At 36.1% G+C, this 22785-nt stretch overlaps 3 protein-coding genes across 7 annotated transcripts; all 3 read right to left on the reverse strand.

The window, feature by feature from the left end:
• Positions 1 to 5459: 5459 nt before the first annotated feature.
• Positions 5460 to 7291, reverse strand: LOC111804241 (putative homeobox-leucine zipper protein ATHB-51). Its single transcript, XM_023688974.1, has 3 exons — positions 6574 to 7291; positions 5905 to 6218; positions 5460 to 5821 (listed from the first exon to the last, which is right to left on the reverse strand). The coding sequence occupies exons 1-3, from the start codon at positions 6692 to 6694 to the stop codon at positions 5576 to 5578; spliced, it is 681 nt and encodes a 226-aa protein (XP_023544742.1). The 5' UTR covers positions 6695 to 7291; the 3' UTR covers positions 5460 to 5575.
• Positions 7292 to 9552: 2261 nt separating this feature from the next.
• Positions 9553 to 15374, reverse strand: LOC111803875 (pyruvate kinase 1, cytosolic). 2 transcript variants are annotated; one of them, XM_023688477.1, is made up of 17 exons: positions 15287 to 15374; positions 15099 to 15202; positions 14800 to 14896; positions 14592 to 14689; positions 14329 to 14484; positions 13881 to 13958; positions 13468 to 13599; positions 13282 to 13362; positions 13123 to 13194; positions 12958 to 13047; positions 12647 to 12791; positions 12049 to 12137; positions 11656 to 11751; positions 11468 to 11535; positions 11257 to 11356; positions 10504 to 10563; positions 9553 to 9987 (listed from the first exon to the last, which is right to left on the reverse strand). In XM_023688477.1, exons 2-17 carry the CDS (start codon positions 15165 to 15167, stop codon positions 9835 to 9837), a joined length of 1584 nt encoding a protein of 527 aa, XP_023544245.1. In that variant the 5' UTR covers positions 15168 to 15202; positions 15287 to 15374; the 3' UTR covers positions 9553 to 9834. The 2 variants fall into 2 exon arrangements, with proteins under 2 accessions (XP_023544245.1, XP_023544244.1); XM_023688476.1 differs by having other exon boundaries at positions 15099 to 15372.
• Positions 15375 to 17292: 1918 nt separating this feature from the next.
• On the reverse strand, positions 17293 to 22728 carry LOC111803200 (probable 3-deoxy-D-manno-octulosonic acid transferase, mitochondrial). 4 transcript variants are annotated; one of them, XM_023687502.1, is made up of 13 exons: positions 22518 to 22728; positions 22350 to 22443; positions 22055 to 22097; positions 21229 to 21351; positions 20957 to 21076; positions 20799 to 20877; positions 20451 to 20567; positions 19897 to 19994; positions 19335 to 19425; positions 18517 to 18636; positions 18357 to 18427; positions 17476 to 17702; positions 17293 to 17390 (listed from the first exon to the last, which is right to left on the reverse strand). In XM_023687502.1, exons 1-12 carry the CDS (start codon positions 22714 to 22716, stop codon positions 17496 to 17498), a joined length of 1362 nt encoding a protein of 453 aa, XP_023543270.1. In that variant the 5' UTR covers positions 22717 to 22728; the 3' UTR covers positions 17293 to 17390; positions 17476 to 17495. The 4 variants fall into 4 exon arrangements, with proteins under 4 accessions (XP_023543270.1, XP_023543269.1, XP_023543268.1 ...); XM_023687501.1 differs by having other exon boundaries at positions 17294 to 17390; positions 17500 to 17693; XM_023687500.1 differs by having other exon boundaries at positions 17294 to 17390; positions 17500 to 17702.
• Positions 22729 to 22785: the final 57 nt, after the last annotated feature.

Consider the following 22785-nt stretch of genomic DNA (forward strand, 5'->3'; position numbering starts at 1 on the left):
GTTTTTTATTTTGTTTTCTTGCACAGGTGTGTGTTTGTGGAAAATGGATGATATGGGTTAGTTAGAATATTGGATCCCACAGAGAAGATGAGAAGAAGAAAGGAATAGTACAGCAGTGGAGATGGAGGAGAGGTTAAAAAGAAGCAAAGGAAGGAAGGCAGGCAGGCAGGCAGGCAGGCAGGCAGGCAAGCAGGCTGGCTGGCTGGCTGGCTGGCATATATGTTGTCAGTCAAAGCAGTGATGAGCATGCACAAGTTGATCCCAATCCTCTTTGTTTTTCTTTCTCATTTGGGTTTTGCCTTTTGGTGATGATGATAGTGAAAAAGGTCATCAATGCCCAAACAAATTCATCATAACACGTTCCATATTCAAAACTTCTATGTAAGATACTTGTTGTCTTTGGCATTCTCCCCATATATGATCATGTTAAATATTTGTCTGATATCATCAATACGATCCCTTTCTACAAAAATTAAGTCTTGAAATTTCTATGATCGGTCACTCAAAATTCTCAAGATCACTCTCATTCGATTGTGATATTAGTTCAGAGAGCATACACGTTTTTTGTTTTATGCAAATAGGCAAGGATCCATCAAACCCTATATTTAATTGGTAAAAGAATCCATGTTTCTTTGACAACGTAGGGGGTTGGTACGTTAATAATTTGTTTTTGAGGTGGTACATCGTACTTGTTAAACCATTGTAATAAGTTAAGACTGTTCCAATAAAAGCGCTTGTTTTTATTACAAAAGCAACGTAACAATGCATTATGATGAAGGAACAAGTTGGAGTTTGATCCAGGAGAGGAACGTAACAGGCTCATTTTTTTTTTTTTTTTTTTTTTTTTATTTTTTTTTTTTTTTTTTTTTTTTTTTTTTTGTCTAAGAACACTACCACGAAGGAACAAGTTGGAGTTTGATCGTGCTTAGTGATGGCATCCAACCATTTTAATTTTAAATTTTCAAAAGTTTCTTGCACTTCTCCATCTTCTTCTCTAATACAACAGATAATACTTCTTTTAACTTAAACGGTGAGATCGGAGACACGTTTTAATACCCTTAAGGCTGATGGCGATATGTAATAGGCCAAAGTGAACAATATCTGCTAGCGGTGGGCTTGGGCTATTACAAATGGTATTATATCCAATCACCGGGTGGTGTGCTAGCGAGAAGGCTGGCGAAGGTGGATTATGAGATCCCATATTGGTTAGAGAGAGGAACAAAACATTTCTTATAAGGGTGTGGAAACCTCTCTCTAACAGACACGTTTTAACACCCTCAGGCTGATGGCGATATGCTAGCGGTGGGCTTGGGCTATTACAAATGGTATTAGAGCCAATCACCGGGCGGTGTGGTCCCCAAAGAGGGTGGATTATGAGATCCCACATTGGTTGGAGAGAGGAACGAAACATTTCTTATAAGGGTGTGGAAACCTTTCCCTAACATATACGTTTTAAAACGATGAGACTAACGGTGATACGTAACGAGCCAAAACAGATAATATCTATCGAGGATGACAAAAAAAATATCTGATCCAATGGTACAAAGACCCTTAGTTACTATAAAAAAACAAGACACGTTGGATTCATTTTCAACCTGGGTACAGTCTTTGTCGAGAATAATGATATTGTCCCAATAATGTAATAGCCGTTGTGTTGTATTAGTGAAAAGTAGGATTAGGCAAGGATCATAATTACATTTCTAACCTCACCTCTCACGAACTACGACAAAGCATTGTAATACCCCACCACTGAAGGCTGACCAAATACAAAAAGCCCTTCTGTCATTGGACAGTAACGTACCAATGCATGCATGCATGCATACATCAAACTTAATTTCCACCCTAAATTTTCACTCACTATCAAAACCATTCAAATAGGTAAAGGCTGTTCAAATAAAAGCCCCTTCCATCATTGGAAACCACCCTTACTCTCAACCGCCCCTACATATCGGTTCCTTATAAGCAATGTTTCGTTCCCTTCCCCAATCCACTTCTTGGGATCCAACATTCTTGACCCAAATCCACTGTGAGCAGATATTGTCTACTTTGACCCATTACGTGTCGTATTTGTTTAGATTGCTGTCAGTTAGTATCTAATTAAATCTCGGTTAGGAGTTAGATTTACTTTTGATTTGATTAGATTTGTTTACGGGTTTGTTACTAAATTTTCTGCAGATTTTTAGGTAGATTTTCTAAATATCTTTTTGTATTATCTGTATACATATAGAGCATTCTTGCTCTTCGTAGTTCATCATCTCATCAATCATTCAATCAATCCCTCTTTCACTAACAACTAAACTTAGTCGTACCAAAAGATTGGTAAATCCTCAAATATCGAACAAAGAACTCCAAGGAGTCAAGCCTCCTCGAAGGCAGTCAAAAATGACTAAGACTCCAAAGGAGTCGAGCCTCGATTAAGGGGAGACGCACTTTGTTCGAGGGGAGGTGTTGGATGATGGAAGTCCCACATCGACTAATTTAGGGAATGATCATGGGTTTATAAGTGAGGAATACTAACTGTACGAGGCCTTCTGGGGAAACCCAAAACAAAGCCATGAGAGCTTATGCTCAAAGTGGACAATATCATACCATTGTGGAGAGTCGTGTTTGTCTAACATGGTATTAGAGCTACGACTCTCCACAATCAATCCCTCCCTCTTTCACTAACAGTCCTCAATCTCACGGTTTTAAAACATGTCTACTAGGGAGAGGTTCCATACCCTCCAACTACCGATCAGCTCCTATGTTGTGATTTGGGTTGTTCTTTTTGAAGATGGCGATGGCGATGGCGATGAGGTAGGGGGGGTTTGAGGGTTTAATAAATGGGGGAGCTGCTCATGGAGGGTTCGGGGAGCTTCCGGTACGGTGCTGCTGCTATGAATGGAAAGTAACGTAACAAATAATGCATTGAAATGAGATTTCTTCCGTCAAATTTCAACAACTTCAAAACCATTCCACTAAGTAAAGGCTGTCTACATTATTGGAAAGGAACGTACAATGCATTATAACTACATTTCAGGTGCTCTACCATCTTCCAATTTCAGGTGCCCTGCAAATATCTCAGTACTCTTTCACCACAAACATAATCATATTTTATGTGCCCCAAGATGATGTTGACATAATATATCTTGCCTTTCCCTCCCCAGCTACCACTAAAAAGGACACAACTATTTTTGTTTTGCGTTTCTTGTTCCATTTATGTGTGCATTTGGACATTTCATTTTAGTTTCGTGTTCTAACTCTCATATCACACTATTCTATGCACCACATTTATCCCATCATTTATATGTAGTTTGTGTAATAGTTCATGACCAACACTTCTTATTCGTTTTAGCTCGTTACATATGACTGTCAACGTCTAATAAGGAGAGGTATTCACATTCTTATAACAAATATTTTGTTCACTTTTCCAAAGATCTCACGATCCACCTCTCTTCGGAGACTAGTGTCCTCTTTGGTACACTATCCGGTGTCTGGCTTTGATACCATTTATAACAATTCAAGGCCACCACCATCATTAATATTATTAGTTATATAACCGCTCAAAGTCACAGCCCACAGCTAATCTTATTTTGGGTCATAGAGACTGTAGAGTGTTGTTATAGAGTAGTAAACGACTATTTATAGTAAAAAGTTATAGAAATATTATGCCATAGATAAGTTATACCAAACCATGTACTATATGAAAATGAACCGACTATATTTATAGTCAATTGTTATAGATAGTAAAAGTATATATGGAAAATAAACTCTATATATATATATATTACAATCGACTATAAATAGCCGTTTACTATGTAGGTTCATATACACACAAGACTATTCTTATAGACGGTGGAAAATGATATATATATATATATATATATATATATATATATATATATATATATATATATATATATATANATATATATGACTATTCTTATAGACAGTGGAAAATGAACCTATATAGTAAACGACTATTTATAGTCAAGTGTAATAGATAGTACAAGTGTAATAGATAGTACAAGTGTAATAGATAGTAAAACTATATATTGAAAATGAACGTGTATAGTAAATGACGATTTATAATCAAAAGCTAGTAGACATGTATAGGGTAGATAAGATATATATATATATATGTATATGCATATATATATAGTATGTAGTATTGGGCAGGATAAGTTATAAACTGAAATCATATATATACCTCTTGCTATACATATGTTGTATTCTTTCTTGTTATATATACATGTTGTATTCTCTCGTTCTGTACATACTTATCAATATAAACTTTCGGCCAATATTTTTTCTTAATTTTCTCTCTTATGTTTTTTGAGTTCATCTAGATCGAGTGTGTATTGTTGTGTGATTCTAACAAATCTTATATACCATTTGTTACGCGTCTCTTAAAAAGAACAGGTTTCCTCACAGTTTCAAGAAATGTTTCGTTCCACCCTTTAGGGGACGTGGGATCTCAATCTCAGAGTAAGTGTGGTGAGAAGTAAAGAAAAATGGTTAGTAACATCATACACATTCTAAACCCCTTACTGGAACAGATATCAATGGAATGCTAACCGCTGTAGAGAATATAGAACCAAACAAAAAAAGAATAAGACATTCATTTCGTGGAGGTGTGTGCATTATCATTATAAGGTGAATTAAAATGGGAGGGTCAAAAATTGGAGACTGACAAACTTAAAAAGACCTCCCAAGTTCCTGGAAAGGATGGATGTCAGTCCTACAGTCACACGAGAGACTACTTATTCACTTACCATATTACATGTATCTTAAAACAGAGTTATTATTGTAAGTTTAAGAAAGCNGACGTGAGATCTCAATCTAAGAGTAGGTGTGGTGAGAGGTAATGAAAAATGGGTAGTAACATCATACACATTCTAAACCCCTTACTGGAACAGATATCAATGGAATGGTAACCGCTGTAGAGAATATAGAACCAAACAAAAAAGGAATAAGACATTCATTTCATGGAGGTGTGTGCATTATTATTATAAGGTGAATTAAAATGGGAGGGTCAAAAATTGGAGACNCGCGTCTCTTAAAAAGAACAGGTTTCCTCACAGTTTCAAGAAATGTTTCGTTCCACCCTTTAGGGGACGTGGGATCTCAATCTCAGAGTAAGTGTGGTGAGAAGTAAAGAAAAATGGTTAGTAACATCATACACATTCTAAACCCCTTACTGGAACAGATATCAATGGAATGCTAACCGCTGTAGAGAATATAGAACCAAACAAAAAAAGAATAAGACATTCATTTCGTGGAGGTGTGTGCATTATCATTATAAGGTGAATTAAAATGGGAGGGTCAAAAATTGGAGACTGACAAACTTAAAAAGACCTCCCAAGTTCCTGGAAAGGATGGATGTCAGTCCTACAGTCACACGAGAGACTACTTATTCAGTTACCATATTATATGTATCTTAAAACAGAGTTATTATTGTAAGTTTAAGAAAGCTAACATAATCTCCCAAGACAACAGCATTCCATTCAAAGATTTGGTTCCAAGACAACAGCATGTTGTTTGATGGTGATCAAACACTAAGAAAGCTAAACCAAAACTAATAAATTAAAGGTAATTAAGGGTAAGAAGGGCGGTGAGCATCCTCCTCAGCACCCCACCAGAATGGAGGAGGAGGAGGAGGACCTGAACCTGATATTTCAACCAAATCTTCCACCTTATTATTGTACGTGTAATTATTGGTACTGCTCCGAACCCCGACCGACGTGCTCTCCGCCGTCTCTTCGTCCGTGTAAGCCATCGACCCTTGAGGATTCCTGGTGGCTTCTTCTCTTAGCAGCAGCATGGTCTTTAGTTTCATTACCTGTTGCTTCCATCCAACAATGTTATTGTGCATGGAATATAACTAATTAAAGGAGATTTGAAAAAAGAAAGAAAGATAGAAACCTGTTGTTGAAGGGTGTGTTTTTGGTTAGAGATGGTGTCAAATTCTTGCTTGAGGGTGTCATAGAGATGCTGAAGCTGCTTAGTCTTCCAGCGAGCTCTTCTATTTTGGAACCAAATTGCAATTTGCCTTGGTTGGAGTCCAAGTTCCTTTGACAGCTTCATTTTCCTGTCAGGATCAAGCTTCACTTCCTCTTGAAACCTTCTCTCCAATGACTCCAACTGATCCGGACTCAACTTGGTCTTGGTCTTCTTCTTCTTCTTCTGATCCACTCCTCCAACCACACTTTCCTCCGCCGGATTCTTCCTCTCTAACACTGATTAAACCCCATAATGTTAAACAAAGATCAAATTTCCCATTTCGAGTTTAATTACTCGTGGGTTTGTTAGAAATCACGACTCTCCACAATAGTATGATATTATCCACTTTGACCATAAGCTCGATGTATTCCTTACTTATAAACCCATGATAAAAAATGGATTCCCTCGCAATAATCCTCAACAATCTTTCCCTGCCCCCAAGGCCTATGGAACCGTCGAACGTCGAACAGGGTTCAGAAGCTTTTGAGCAACATTTTAAGAAATGGGTTTAGGGAGAAACGTTTGGTATGATGATCCAAAATGGTTTGTAGAATGAAGAAAAGAAAAGAAAAGAAAAGAAAAGAAAATTACCAGGAAAATGATCCAAATTGTAGATGTAGTTGTAGTTGTAGCATGGAGTGTATGAAGATCGATGGTGTAGTAGTGGTGGAGAAAGAAGCTTAGGAGTGAGACTGCCATTGTTCCACTCCATGCTTTTTTCTTCAGTTTTCTTTTACAGAGAGGAAGAGAGAAAGAGGTTAAAAAGAAGTAAAAGGAAGGAAGGAAGGAAGGCAGCTGCAAGCAGAGCAGAGCAGAGCAGAGCAGAGCATATATGTTGTCAGCTAGAACAGGTGCAGGCCATGGAGGGTTGGGGGAATCAGTGGATTGGTTAAGGTGCGGCTAAACACACAAAGAGAAGAAGGGAAAGAGAAGTGAAAACGTGAATTGGTTAAGGTTGGCAGACTAGAAGGGGAAGCCCTATTAATGACCGAAAGAGATTGATCATAACATCAACCCCTCTCTCTCTCTCTCTCCCCCAATGTACGACGCTCCGTCAGTCACAATGGGACTCACAAAACCCTAACAAACCACTCATCAATGGCAATGGAAGTAGCTAGTTTAATTTTGACTACCAATGGTTACCAAATATGTGACTCCTACTCTAACCCCCAACTCCTCCACTAGATATTGTTTGATATTGTTTTCTTTTGTTTCTTATGTATCACCGTTAACCTTAGAATTTTAAAAGCGGGTCTAGCCCTATTCCGACTAATGAAAGGTTTTAAACCTTTACTTACAAGGAATTGATTCGTTCTCCTCTCCAACTGATGTAAAATCTCACCCTCCACTCTTCTTTAAGGTCAAAGAGGACAATATCTACTAGCGGTAGATTTCGACTGTTACTGGTAATTGATTGTTTTGGTAGAATTAGATGCATTGAAACACATTAAGTGATTGGTGGGTTAGATATGAGTTAGTATTGGATGGTAAGGATGAATTAGAATTGAACCGATTGAAATTAATTGTCGAAAGTATGATAAATGATTGAAGTATGCATGTATGCCTAATTCTGATGCTTTACGAAATATCAGGTAAATTAGGCAAGTTATAAGCATGCTAGGTGATGCAGTTGTACAATTTACTATACCCTTATTATCCATGATTTACCATTTCTAATATGATTATGTCTAGGTCAGCATAGTTAAGGACTTGCTAGCTTATTCTGAACGGTGGACCATCAAGACGGGGCCCACTTAAAATTTTAGTGATTGATATATGAAATGACATGAGTATGTTCCTATGTAGGGATGGCGAGAGATTTACTAGCTTACCTTCAAGCGTGGACTGTCAAGGTAGGGTCCACATAGTGCATTAGTGAATTGTGATATGTAAGATAATGCGATCACGTTATTATGCGGGGTGTGAGAGGTTTACTAACTTATCCTTAAACGTGAATCATCAAAACAAGGTCCACATAGCATTTGATGATGATCAATCAGAGGGTCGTGCCCTAGATATCAAGTATGCGAGTGGTTTGAAAATTATCTACTGGGAAAAGTAAAGAGCTAACTATATTATCCTAAAAATTCGAGCAACCCTAATGAAAACGATGAGATCAAATAAGTTAGATTATGAGAAACAATAAGTTCCAAGGAGCTAGATTATGAGAGACGACAAGCTTCTAAAAGCTAGAGTATGAGGAACTGTAAGCTCTTAGGATCTAGGCTACTACGAGTAATGATAAACTTAGAGGAAATAGATTCTCTAGGTTGAGCTCAGGTTAGATGCTAAGTTCAAAAACCCCCCTGACTTTAATATTTAGCACTTAAGTATGATATAAGACTTACGCGCTATATCATTTAAGACTTACGAATGATTAACGAATAACGAAAGAAGAATGAGATTAGATTTAAGAAAGAAAAGGAGGAGGACCAACCTCGAAGGTTGGGTTGAGTAAAAGAAATAGTGCTTAGAAAAGAGAGTTGGAATAGAGTGTAAGAGTGAGTGGTCCATCTATGAACAACAGAGAAGCTGTGATGGAGAAGACTGTTGTATGTAAAGCAAGTTAAAACCTAAAAGGAAGGAGAAAATGAGCTAAAACTATGTGAATTGATTGCTGAATGGTGCGAGAATTAAGACAAAATTAAGAGAGGATGAGATTACTTCACCCACAAGGGATGCACTGTGGGGATGTCTGTGCGCAGGCGGCGCTGTAGGTGGGCTGAATTTATAACTCCATAAAGCAAGCAGCACCAGCATCAGCATCAGCACCAGCACCAGCACCAGCACCAGCACCAACGCCTCACCTGGTCCACCAGTCCACCACCCTACTCGGCTACTCCTCCTGCTTCACCACATTCTATCTCTCTCTAAACATTTCTACCACACCCATACAAAAATTTTATCAGTCAATATATGCTCATGGCTTTCAAATCCTTATTCATTTGTTTCGAAATATTATTTTGTCAAGTACATTATCATCAACTTATATCTATTACGATTGGAGAAGAGATTTGTGTTAAAATGAGTAATTTAAATCCTTGATTAGGTGGGATTCACAAACATTATACAACAATTATCCTTTCTCTCTCTCTAAACTAATCAAACCAAATCCAATTCAATCAATTAATATTATCTTAGTTTTCTTAAATCTTACAGTTCTAAATTATTTTCGAATAATAAACATCAAAGTAAATATTACTATTTATTGGTTGTTATTGGTATGTAGTAAAAATAAAATAAAAAATAAAAAAATATATAAACTATTACTCAATTTTATATGCGCATGCGCCATTTATTAATATCATTTGGCATATAGTCATTGGTCTGTATGATTCTTATGGTCCCTTACTAATTACTACTGTAAATGTCAGACATGACCCTTAAAGCTTATAAATGACTTGCAATAAGAAAAAGGTATATAAATGACTTACAGTCCACTGGTGACTTCATTGCTTAGGTCGGGTCTTCAACAACTGTTCTACAATATGATTTCAAAAGAGAATGGCACAGATTTTTCTATAGCAACATGTAAATCTCAAAACTACAAAGAAAGAACAATTCAGTGCATGATCAAGAAATGAAACTACCCGGAAATCATGAATATGAATTGGGCATTGGTTGAACAAGAAGTTGTGAATAAATTAAGATTTGCCATGTACACCATGGCTTCTAAATTTGGGAAAGTTAACAATGTTTTCTTGAGTCATTTTACATTTTCTCACTTATCAGATCTCCTCAATCTCCAACAAAACCATGTATTAATTCATGATTATACCTCATATGGTGGTGGATAGCACCAAGAGAACGGTCACTTCAAAAAATTAGCAGAAAAAATCTGGAAAGGTCATTTCAATCTTCGAGCTCGATAATCTTTACCACTGATGCGTCCCCAACCTTCTGACAAACAACAACTCGGTCATGCGACTTAATTACTCCATATGCTTTCCCATGATCCAGAGCAACCTTTAGAACTGACTCATTTGTTGCGCTAGTAGACTCCGCCTACCACCAAGCCATAAATACAATGCGAAACCATAAATCAGTTGGGAGTCCATTGTTAATATGCATTGTAGTACACATGGGAAAATTTCCCTGTACACAAAGTTCTTGATAAAATAAATGCACATTTCTCGCGTCTATATGATTATTTATCATGCAAGTCCATAATAAATGCAGCCATTCATTCATTCTCAACAAAGGGCCCCCCTCATTTATTGATGACTTCAAACCTTTTCTAGAGGTTTTGTTCCATTGTATATCCTACCTACATTGTACTTGCACATGCTCCTTTTCTGGTTTCAAGTGAAGGGCCCAGAAAATCACAATTAATTTTGTTCAAAAGCAAAACAGGAATAGACCAACAATCAAATCCTTCTGAATAATTTCGAAGCTAAAGCGTCTACTTTTACCAGCCTGACCTTATTAAAGTATCACAAATGAGAAAGCAGATTCAGATATAAAACTAAAAGCATCATTTACACTATCCATCATGTAGAATAAATGGAAAACGGAACTTACAGGATGTCGTGGATCAGCAAGCATAGGGAAGAGGCCTCTTACTATCAAAGACTGCCTAGCCTGAAATAGACCAATACCAAATAACACGTCACCAAAAATAGAAATTACCAATTTAAGTAGTTAAAACAACAGATCCAAAATTTTGCCGTTTTGGGAAATGTTTGAAATCAATGACACGAAGTGCAGATAATAACAGATGATAGTTAATCTGATGTCATTCAGTTTGATCTATACAAATACACGACTTCTTATTGCACGTTAATACTTACCTTAAAACAAAAGAGAGAATTATACAATCCCTTCTACACATGCCTAAAGTATGGATAACGAATATCCAACAACCATGTAGAACAAATGATACACAAGCAAATCCAAGACATGAAAGCAGAAACTATATAGGCCGCACATATCATAATTATTTTAATCGCCTTTGAACATAAACTTTGCCGGGATGAATCTGAGACTGTATATCAATTCTAATACATAGTCAATAAGTTTGAATACCGATTCCTCTTCAGCATTCTGATAATTGTTTTTGAAAAGCACAAGAAAAAGAGGCCACAATAGCAAGACAGCATTGAACAGTTCACCGACTAGTAGCTAGAACTGAGGTAAAATGCATAAAAAGGCTCCCTTACTAAATCCTCAACCACTCCAAGAGCGGGAAATTTTTATTTGTTAAAATATGTGTATGAATCACTTAATGAGATGACAGCAGTGGGAAACAACGGCACAAAATGATACAAGGCATACCTCAAATGCTCCAGTAAAGCTCCACCTTAACTGATTTGTCTTCAGCCTAGGAATGACAACAGATATAACCGGCATTGTGGGCCTATATTTAGCAATTAATCTGCATATTTGTATAGTAGCAAGTTTAGATCTCTGAAATAATTGGCTACAAAAATTGTAAAAGAACTTCAGCTTGTTTGGAGACCAACACTGGATTCCCAAACTCTGATACCTTGCAGCTCTTCCAGATGAAGTGAAGCAAATAATAACTGAAGCCTTCACCTTAATGGCAGCCCTGACCTAAAAACAGAATAAACCTATTGCATATGAAAACCATGGTAGAACTACAACAATATAAAAAGATCATTGCTAAATCCATTGAAAAGAATATGTACAATAACCAGAATTATAAGTCAGTACCGCTGAGGAGGCAATGGATTCCAAGTGAGACATAGGTTCCCCAACAAATTTGACAGTTTTCTTGAAGTACAAGTCTTGATTGAACACCTTATCAGACTGCATTTTTTTAAACGAGAGCACCCAGGGAGCAAGAAAGTATAAATACTTCGAAAGAGAAAAAATAAATAAAAATTATACAGATGATGATAAATCCACAAATCCTTCAAGTTTACAATAATGACTCTCTTAGTTCATCCATTAGGCCTAGCAGAGAGCGGTCAAAATTCACATGTATCTTTCTCCCAAAAATTTTAAAATGTTGACTAAATTGCAGGGTATAAACTCAAGAACAAAAATACAAAAGCTGAAGAGAACAAGTACCATCAAGATCTCCAAATATTACGTGTTTTTTACCTCAGCACAAATCCTACCAACAGTAGAAATAGTCTCTACTGGATACAGTCCACGCAAAGTCTCAGCCCCCAGAAGAATTGCATCACTCCCTGTATCCGTGAGAATAGTGTTAATGTTATGGAACTTCAATGAAATCATTCATGTCAAAAGATATTCCAAAGAATCACTCAGATCACACAAACTCTTAAATAGTTTGAATTCATAAATAAAATTGGCATCCCTTAAATAGGTTACAAATAACCAACATTGGTATTCGTATTCCTATTGTCTAACATTCTGTCCACATTTCTAATATTTCTCGACATTTAATCAACATTTTCACATTATTTTGGGAAAAGAAAAATTTTCCCTCATATTGATGACAAATCCTTTGATTTAAGAAAATGTTGACAAGTAAATGGAAACTTAACTCCATAGAAATAATTAATATAAGCCAAATAAAATAGAAGTTAAAAATGAAAGAAAGAGGGAGAAAGAGAGTAATTGAGAACCAATTTTCAAGGAGTACACCTGTATTTTAGGCTGTAAACCAACGATTTCAGGACAAGGATAAATATCATAAAAACTAAACAAGGTATACATTTCATGTATGACTTACCATCAAGGACCGCATTTGCAACATCAGTAGCTTCTGCACGAGTAGGTCTTAAATTGTTCGTCATACTGTCCACAACACGAGTAACCACGGCAGGCTTTCCAGCCATGTTACACTTGTAAAGTGCAGCTTTCTGAAATAAAAACACCTGCAACATATGGAGAAGTGATCAGGAAGAAGTCTATCATAAGTAATAGATCCTTATGGTCACAAGTGAGAGAAAAATAAAGATCGGATCAAGACCATCAATAAGTGAAAAGGATTTATGAGGAGAATATTGTAGTTTATTTTGAGATTGTACAGAAGGAAACTACCTTCTCGGGTGGGAGGTCGATACCCAAATTCCCACGGGATAGAATAATACCATCTGCCTCTTGTAGAATCTCATCAAAATGGGTTAATCCCTACAAAATGGATCATGGAAATATGAAAATGTGCAAATTATCATGAATATACCCATAAAGCTAAAAATGACTAACCTCCACAGTTTCAATCTTGGCAAAGATTTGGGTTTGGCTAAGGTCACCTAACTTAGAAAGGAATTCACGAGCCTGTATACAACATAAAAGTCATCTATGTGACTTAAATGATCTAGTAAGAGAGGCGAGAGAGAGAGAGATTAATGTAAGGGAATATACTTGTCGAACATCTTCAGCATGTCTAGTATATGATAATGAGAGGAAATCAATTTTGTTTTGCACTCCCCAACTAGAAATAACCTGAAATTAACACAATAAGCAATGTTAACTGTTAAGTACCAATGGTTGGTAATCAATAAAGTCCTCAAGGAAAATGACAAAGTGCAAATCAGAAAGTTCACCCACCTCCTTATCCTCCTCAGAAAGTGTAGGAAGATTAATATGAATTTGAGAGCCATGCAAAGTGAACAGTGATCCAGCCAAAGTGGCAGAGTTCTTAATTACACAAACAACATCATCGCCTTTGACTTCAGATACCTGATCATGTTGACAGCAAAAAACACAACCATGTACAAAGTCATTTCTTCGACATGATATTCAAAAGAAGTCTGCAATAAAGAATATTATGAATTTTATGTGGTAAACCGTAAACTATATTTTCCTAACTGGAAATCCTCCAGACAAGTACATATTCAAATCTCACACAAAAACATGAAATGAAGCCACAATCTAGAAGAGCCATAGTTTTAACGTGTAACTCTGAACTAACTAAACAAGGAGGAAAAGAATTGGTAACAGATGCTAGAAGTTTTCCTTACCTCAAGCCATGCAGAAGTTGATTCACTTCCAGTGAAAAGGTACTGACCCACGAAAATAGTGTCTCCTTTCTTCACAGCCTGCAAATAGTATTAACTTTCTGATGAAAATCACTAAAATCAATCGAAGTTGAACGGCCAAGTTGGAGAACTATATAATTCATAAAAATTGCACAATTTCAGATGTGCTATAAGCAATCGGTAAAGTTGGAAAGAAAAGAAAACGAATATTGAATGAGACGTTTGAATTAAATTAGATTAATTTCTCGAGTATTACAGATTTGTTAGTGAAAGCCTATTTTAATAAGGCATCACAATGACATCAAGAGACCAAGTGCTAACTTCCAACAGCAAATCCAACTAACAATGCCAGACTAAATAACATCGAACTCATTATTACTCTAACAACAAGACAGACTTCATGAAAATAACAGCAGTACGAAGTTGATACCTTTGAAAGTCCTGTAAAGTTAATAGGCAAGAGCTCTGAAGTCGCCTCAAGATCTTGATTGGGTGTAAGGACGACTATGGCATCTTCCTGAAGTGAAATGGATTTCTCGGTTTTATTTATTACTTGCAACTCAGGGCCAACTGTGTCAAGCATAACCTGAAAAGAGCAGAAAGGCATCGCATCAGTTTTTCCCCTTTACAACTATAACATACAGCGCAAGGCTTTCTTGATTGGGTGTAAGGACGACTATAACTGTAACATACAGCGCAAAGCTTCTTGGTGATCTTCACGGCCGCTTTCAAATTTTCCAAAGTCTCCTGATGATATTCAGGGTTACCCCATGAAAAGTCGAAACGAGCAACTATCACAAAGAAAACAAAAGTAATTGGAATTTAGAAACACAAACTATCAAAATAAGCCATGAAAAGGGGCAGATTCGAAAGGAGAGAAAAAAAAAAACAATAAGCATACCCGACATTCCAGCCTTCAGACAACCAGAGATTATCTCAACAGATCGAGACCTTGGACCAAGAGTCCCAACGATCTTGGTCATAGCAGGAAAGAAACTCTGATGAAAAAAAAAAAAAAGAAAACCATCAATAAAAACAAACAAAATAACAACGATGAATCGCGAGTGGAAAGAACATCTTTACCCCCGAAAAGAAAACAAAAACAATCGAGAACGACACATATCAGGTATTGAGAATGAAATAAAACAGCTTGATAGATCCAAGAGGAATCGAGGACATGAAAAGGGTAGGGAAACTTACAGCCTTGGATGGCTCAAGGATGGAGGCCATGCGAATAGGCTCCTCGAGAAGCAAGTGATTGGAATGCATCTTGGATGAGTGTAATCGGCGGTGATGGAGAAGAACTTGAAAGAAGAATTAAAAACAGAATTGAAATCGGAGGAAGAAGGGAATAAATCAACAATCGAAGGGAGGATCGTGGAATATGCCTTGGGGATGAAACACTTTCTATCTCGGAGTCAGAGAGCGGAACGAGAGAAAACCTGGTTCTGCGCTTTCCACAGGAAACTGCCAACCAAATTCCGAATTATATTTTTCAACTTCTCTTCCCTTACTCTTTTCTTTTACCAATCTCGCGAAAAATTCACTTCAGAAATTCATAACAAAATTATAAAATTACTCTTCTGACCTACTTGTGGTTAGAATTGGGATACGTGGAAGATATTGATTCTTCGTTAGGGTTAGAGGGTAAAATTGTAAAACCACATTTTAATTAAAATAAAATAAGTATTGAGCAACTTTAATATTGGACCAATTCAAGTGATTGTAGGGTAATATTTGATGAATATAAATTAATTTTTTAAAAGGGCTTAGGGACACGAGATTGAAACTAGCATGTCTGCGCCCACTGGTTGAAGGCTCCCCATGGCTAAAGGATTTTGGAGCGGGTTTCTAACATTTAAACTTCCTCCTAAGGTTTTTAAAACGCGTTTACTAGAGAGAGATCTACACATTCTTATACAAAATAAATAATGTTTCGTTTTCCTATCCAACCGAGGTGGAATCTCACAATTCACCCCTTGAGCCCAATATTTTCACTGGCACTCATTCTCTTCTCCCATCAATGTGGGAACCCCCAATCCACTCCTTTGCTGACACACTACCTTAGCCTCCTCGCTTGCATCTCGTGTCTAGCTGTGATACCATTTATAACTCTTCAAGTCCACTGTTAACATATATTGTCCTTTTTTGTCTTTTCCTTTCAGACTTCCTTTCGAGATTTTTAAAACGTGTCTGCTAGCAGAGATTTCCACACCCTTATAAAAAAAAAATGAAGAATGCTTCATTTTCCTCTCAACTGATGTGGGATCTCACCGTAACCATACTATTGCGGGAATATGTAAAATGTTCGATGTCCTTACAAGTGGTATTAGAGTCATGATGGAATTATATTAAAAAAGAATAAAATAATATGGCTGTCGAGATATTTCGAGGGTCGAGTAATATCAGAATCATGTCCATAAATTAGTCACGTGGGAAGAATCGTTTGTACTTTGGTTCTTTCCCCTTTTTTAAAATAAGTGTGTGGAGTTGCCATTTCATTTGTTAACAGGGCTATCATTTTCTATGCTTTTTTTTATATCACATCACACTCTCTTATTGTTCCTCTAACTTAAAAAAAACAATTCCTTTTAACCCTGTACTATGTTATATTACGTCATTATTTGTTTTTTCAATATATATATATTTTACTTTTTAAAAACAAATATCTTAATTTCAATGATTTAAAATTTTAATTTAGTTCATATGCTATAATTAACTTGATTGTAGAAGTAGTTTTTTTTAACACCCAAACAAAATATTAACTATTTTTATTAAAATATTTAACTTTAAAGGGTATTTTAATTTAAAAATATTAATGAAAACATAGAAATACATTTGAAATAAAATATTAACATAAATAAATAATTTCAAATTATCGCGAAAAAATGGAGTAATTGGTGTGGATGCGGTGAGAAATTGGGGTGCTGTGAAACCGCGCCGCGGAAACTTGCGTAACACGTAAGCGTCCAAATGCGCACAAATCTAAATTATAAAAACCCTACTAGAGTTTATTAAAAAAAAGGGAAATTAATAATAAATTTGTAAATTTGATGAGGTGTCTCAATCTTGACAATAATGCCTTAAAAGTTTATTCCATTTTTTTTTACCTTATATATGCCGTTATAATTCAACAAAAAGCAATAAAAATATTTTTAAAAAAACTCAATTCATTCAATAAATCAAATTTTGCGTAAAAAAACAACCATTTAAAACTTTTTTTAAAAAAATAAATAAACCATTTAATAACTATTCAAATATTATATTAATGATGGATATGGTCAGCTTTGTTTTTCTAAATATTATATTAATATCATTAAAATATTAAAAGAAAAAAGGAAATTTATGATTATTTTTTAAATTTAAAAAAAAAAAAAAAAAAAGTTTATGATGAAGTTCGTCGTTTAGCGTAATTGCTGAATTGAAAGTTCTGGCATCCTTACATGTGCAAAGATGACAAGGCTGGCAATTTTCATGTGAGGCCAACAGTCACTATATAAAGAAAGGGAAAGTTTGATTATCAAAATTAATAATTAAAAAAATGCAACTAACTTTTCATTAAGTATAAAGATCATACCACTGATGTTCAAGCAATTTTCACCTGCATTTGTGTATGTCATCTACACCAAACGCACTTCTCAGAACATTGGAATGTAGTGAATTCCAAGTACCCACAATGATGCCACACGCCAAAGCTTGCTGCGCATGTTTTGCGGCCAATCGGTGAGCTTCCAAAACTTTGTCATCTCCAAGGAGATTTCTGAGAGCCTCTGCAAGGTCCAGCTTTCCATGAACCTGAATCAGCTGAATATAAGTGAGATTTCAATACTAAAGACCAGTCAGCAATGGTCAAGGAAGAAAGTTCAGATCTTTTAAGAAACATTTGTTTTGCTACTTTCTACAGCTACGCCAGGAAGAGCCAAGTTCAATATTAAAATAACATAGCCATTGTTTCGGAGATTTGTAATGAGTTGTAGTTTGAGCCTCATTGGTAATTTTAATTTTTTTTAGAAAAAATAACAGCATTTCATTGAACTAATCAAATATATAAAAGGGGAGGAAGTTGCATAAGACCTTCCCAATTGTCTAAGAAATCAGCAGTACAATTACCAAGTGATAACTATCACCTTTAGTTTCTTATAGAAGCAGGCATCGACATAGTTACCCTAATGGAGAATGGTGGAAAATTTCACACCAACTATTCATATGAACCCGTCATCAAACCAGAAGAACTATCATCCAAAATCAAATTAACCGGCATTTGAAGGCCGTATCAAGATCTTAAAGTTAAAATCCCAACAGTTAATACTTGGAATCTTGGACTAATATGGGATAGAGGACCAAACTTGAAATATTCCAATGACTCAAAGAAAACGTCCAATATCTGAATCCAAGTCAGAGAATTCCTTTCAGAGAAATAAAAGGGAAATGTAAAGAGGTAAAATATTTTCTGTTCACCTGCAAAACTGACATTGGATTAAACTGCTGCATTTTAGCCACCATGCTTGAGAAATGGGCAATATATGGACCTGGCAGAGGAAAAGGAACAAGTCCCTGAGAACAGGACATTTAAGGATGATGAGTACAGATCATAAAGACTACGGCAGCAAATACTCACCAGTCAAAACAGCACAACCAGCTGCAGCAGCTTCTGATATGTTGTGACCAGCAAGACCAGGCAAGAAGGATCCTCCAACCACAGCAATGGAAGTTATTCCATACAAATATCTTAATTCACCTAAATTGCACGTGGAAATCACATTAGAAGATTTATCCAAAAGTAACCAATACACCCCTCCTAAGCTTTGAAACTAACAGTACAAGATCCAGAAAATATATTTATTCCTTGGGCCCACAAAATCAGATGATAAGATTTGACTGTGGCATGCCATTGATGTTAAAGTTACTCTGAAATGTACAGTTGCTGATTTACAAGAAATTCATCACAATTGTAGTTAAATGCTCCTTTTAAGAATTCTCAGTTTCAATCGGTGCCTCTTAAAAGATGTTGCTAAGTTCCTATAAGAATGTCCCTCAATGAATTTCTGGAAGGAGATTTTTCAAAATCCTTAATTTGGTATATATGGTGAGAAAGAAATGGTAAAATTTACCGTTCAAGCAATTAGTTTCCTCAATTACCCTTTTTGCATTTCTACTTTTGATGGAAAATACCTTTCTTACCAAAACATAAAGAAAGAAAGTGTATATATTATGTGTCTCATTCATTATGGGTCATCATCCTATCTGAAAAACTTGACCAGAGGTTTTCCCTCTAAAGCTATGGACATGGCCCTCTATCTATTCAGTACAATAATTAACAAAGCTCATAGGCTGTATCTTTATATACCTAGTATCCTAGAAGCTCACTTCTAAAGAGAGAGAATGAATCCAAGAAAACATTCGAATGAAACACCATATGGTATCGATATTGCATACCTAATGTGTCTACAACATATACATTCGTTCCTGATGTGATGTTTTCACCTTGAGATCTCAAAGCTACATTCTGCCCTTCTTTCTGCATTTCCTGTGCTAATTAAAATGGCAATACCAAAATCAAACCTGGAGCTAATCGTCATTATAGAGCCCCACATATGTCAAAGGTTATACTAACGAAGAAAATTAACAAGTAAAATTCCAGTCTCGTATAGTTGTTGACATAGAATGGTCATTTATAGATATTCCATTACCAAACCTTTTGCTTCAAATATAGTCGTTGATCAAAGAGTTAATTCAAGGATTTTTTTCCCCGCATCAAGTATCTTTCACATGACTCGCAGCATATTTAACTTTATAGAACTCTTTGAGGGCATAAACATCTCAAAGAAAATGAATGAAAAAACCCCACATTATATTTAATGATCGAAGTAATTGGTGAGACTGACAAGACTTTAGTAACAGGAGCTACCAGACATAACTGTATCTTTCATAAAAGGTTGACTAATTATCATTATCAATACTGTGTAAAACGCACAAAAACGAAGTATAAGAAACCTACTAGAGCAATCTCTTTTCCATGCAGTGGATGTCGAGGTACAATAATAGTGACTAGATTTGGGTGTGCTTCTAAGAGCATTTTGTGAACTTCAAGTATAACTGCAGAATGAGAAACGTAACGAATATTAATTTCATTACAGGGCATTAAAATTCATTTCTATGTTCTGTTACAGCAATGCATGATTTTGCCACACACGTTCAACTCGCCTATTAGGATCTCCAAAACAAAAAACTAATGTTCCAAGATACCGCTATCGAACTATTCAACTATGCACTTACCATCATAATAGAGCTCATCATCAAGAAATATTAACTCGAGAGAGATTGCATAAAGTAAACAATATGCCAAATTTAAAACACATATCAAAGTGTAAATTGCAAAAGCATTTGCGGCATTTCTCTATGGATGCAAAAGCTAAGGGGAAATAACTTGCTCTTTAGCAGATTTGAACAAGAAAATCATAGAAATGCCACAGCATCAAAACTAACATTAGAAGTAGTTATGCATGCATAACTTGATTTTATGGGAGAAAATAAAATATAGGAGAAATTAACCTTCTTCTTCGCCTCTATGTATGGATGAAGCCATCCAAACTTGTCTTTGGGCCAATTGTGCTCTTAGGTCTTCAACCTTTTTTATCTCTGCCACTGACATTCCAATATCTTCAACGGCTGAAAAGAAAATCAAAATCCAACCGTAATTTATAGTTCAAATAGCAAAAGCACGCTGATCGAATTCAGTGAAAGTAATAGTGAAAACAATGTGGTTTGATGTTTTTATTAAAAAGGTGATTACACCGATCCCATTCTTGTCCAATAACAGTTGACAAACCAACTGTGCATTCATTACATAAAACATAATTTTTGTTCCACCATATTAAAAGAAAAGGGTTGATTATGTACCAAATTTCAGATCACCAGCAAAACTGATGATCGGTGGTGGAGCCTGCAGTAGCTGGAACCGGATGGCCTGTAGGTTGCTCTAAAACAAAAAACAAGATAAATGACACAATTAAAAAAAAAAAAAACAGTTATAATAAGAAAAGTTAGAAGGTCCATACCAATGGGAGAATCAATGAGAACTTTGATAGCATTAAAGAAATCAGGGGAATAAACACTGGAATTGACCAATGCTTAAAAGACGTAGCTGACATCCGAGCATTTAGCAATGCCATAGTAATCTGAAGAGAGTAAGGGCGAATGTAAAAATCACACGCATCAATACCAAATTTGACTTTCTGAGGTAGAATCATTTAAAATAGAATAAATATTATTAAAATAAAACGATGCCATGATCAAGATAATCATGTCTAAATGAGAAGACACAACTTACACCATGCTGTGAAGCACCCAAGATAAGATTAGGCCAAAGTTCACTCTCCATAAGAATAATAACTTTAGGTTTCCAATGTGCAATGAAAGTGTCTATGGCAGCAGCTGTATCAAGTGGGGCAAACTGATTTGTACAAAAAAATGTGAATACCATGGAAAGTAAATCTGGATAGCCTAGGGCATGTCAAAACCACAAAGTACAAAAATGATTAGTTTTAAGAAAGGAAAAATGTGTCACCTAGGCGATAGAGAGAGAGAAAGAGAGAGAGAAGAATATAATATTTTGGATTATTATACTTTGAAGTTATTGTGTACTGAGTGTCAAACAACTAGGAAAATAATTGAAACCAAGAAGTTTCGATACATGGCAAGAAATATTCTCACCGATCTGGATCACATTTAGATATTAAGAACGTGTTAGTTGTAAACATAATCATGCTTTGACAAATCGAACTTCTTAAGAACAGTAAATAGGTAAACATGGGGTAAATTTGAGGATTTATAGGTTTTGTGGTTAAGCAATTTCACTGCATTCCTCTTGGCCCTACATCCCATAATTCTCCAAGAAAATAAAACAGTCAACAGACAGCAACTCTATGTGCTCAAGAAAAAAAAATGTTCTTCATCATACATCAAACTGAAGTGTTAACCATTCCACTGAAAACATGCGGTATCACTCAATCGGAAGAAATGTTTTAGAAAAATACAGAGGGGTACTTCATAAACATAAAGGACCAGCATTACATGCATCGTTTCAGATCTCTATTATGGGAAGAAAATTGATCCAACAACACTTTCGGTTAAGAGAGGGAATGAAAAATGAGTACCTGATATATGACACCGGTAGGAAGACAATTCTTCACTACCTGACTGCACAAGAAGAAAATATAATTAGGTCGTCTTATAGGCTTTTCATGTTCCCTTCTATGTATAGCTACATAATTCTGTCCAGAAACGATACTAGTGTTCCTATTTTCAGCTAAGCTTATAATTCCACCATGAAAATCAGGTCGGATTTCTCCGTGAGAAATGCCTAGAAAGTAAGCACTCGCTCGTTTACAGAAAAGAAGAACTAATAATGTCAAAACTTAAAAGAGAAAATCAAATAACATCGATTCTTACAAGGCAGAATAAGTGGTTGTTGTCATCAAAATGTTCAAATCAGGCCTCCTCAAAATACATTGCTTGATTATAGGAATCGTAGCCAAACTTTCTCCTGCACAACGCATTATGGTTGATTCCGAATTTCTCTGTCTGGAGAAGGAAATGGTATGGTAATAGAGAACAAACCTAAAGAGACGGCGTGAAACCAGAGAAGTGGACCGGGAGGGCGAGCATGGGAAGGGCGACCAAGACGCTCCGGCCATCGGAGAGGGTGCTCGAGGCCACGAAGCACTCGCCATCGGAGATGAAGATACAGCAATGGCGACAGTCCGTAGCTCAACGCTCTATATACCTTGTAAAGTATCTTCCCCTTCGTTGCCGCCATTCTTCCGATCTGCTGCAAGAATCCGTGCCGGTAATCGAGAGAGAACGACAGGTTGATTCAACACAAACA

Source organism: Cucurbita pepo, chromosome LG10, assembly GCF_002806865.2.
Source record: "Cucurbita pepo subsp. pepo cultivar mu-cu-16 chromosome LG10, ASM280686v2, whole genome shotgun sequence".
NCBI classification, from domain to species: Eukaryota; Viridiplantae; Streptophyta; class Magnoliopsida; order Cucurbitales; family Cucurbitaceae; genus Cucurbita; species Cucurbita pepo.

Bases quoted from the DNA above. Each gene is read 5' to 3' on its own strand.
- LOC111804241 (XM_023688974.1), bottom strand. From the start codon at position 6,694: ATGGAGTGGAACAATGGCAGTCTCACTCCTAAGCTTCTTTCTCCACCA. The intron at 6,219-6,573 runs GTAATTTTCTTT...GGGTTTAATCAG, and splicing joins CAATTTGGATCATTTTCCTG to TGTTAGAGAGGAAGAATCCG. The intron at 5,822-5,904 runs GTTTCTATCTTT...TGGAAGCAACAG, and splicing joins AACACACCCTTCAACAACAG to GTAATGAAACTAAAGACCAT.
- LOC111803875 (XM_023688477.1), bottom strand. From the start codon at position 15,167: ATGCATTCCAATCACTTGCTTCTCGAGGAGCCTATTCGCATGGCCTCC. The intron at 12,792-12,957 runs GTAGTTTCCTTC...CATATGTTGCAG, and splicing joins TCGACCTCCCACCCGAGAAG to GTGTTTTTATTTCAGAAAGC. The intron at 12,138-12,646 runs GTAAGTCATACA...TCACGGATACAG, and splicing joins TGCAAATGCGGTCCTTGATG to GGAGTGATGCAATTCTTCTG.
- LOC111803200 (XM_023687500.1), bottom strand. From the start codon at position 22,716: ATGGCGGCAACGAAGGGGAAGATACTTTACAAGGTATATAGAGCGTTG. The intron at 21,352-22,054 runs GTACTCATTTTT...TGTACAAATCAG, and splicing joins CTACCGGTGTCATATATCAG to TTTGCCCCACTTGATACAGC. The intron at 17,391-17,499 runs GTGAAAATTGCT...TTCTTTATATAG, and splicing joins GATGACATACACAAATGCAG to TGACTGTTGGCCTCACATGA.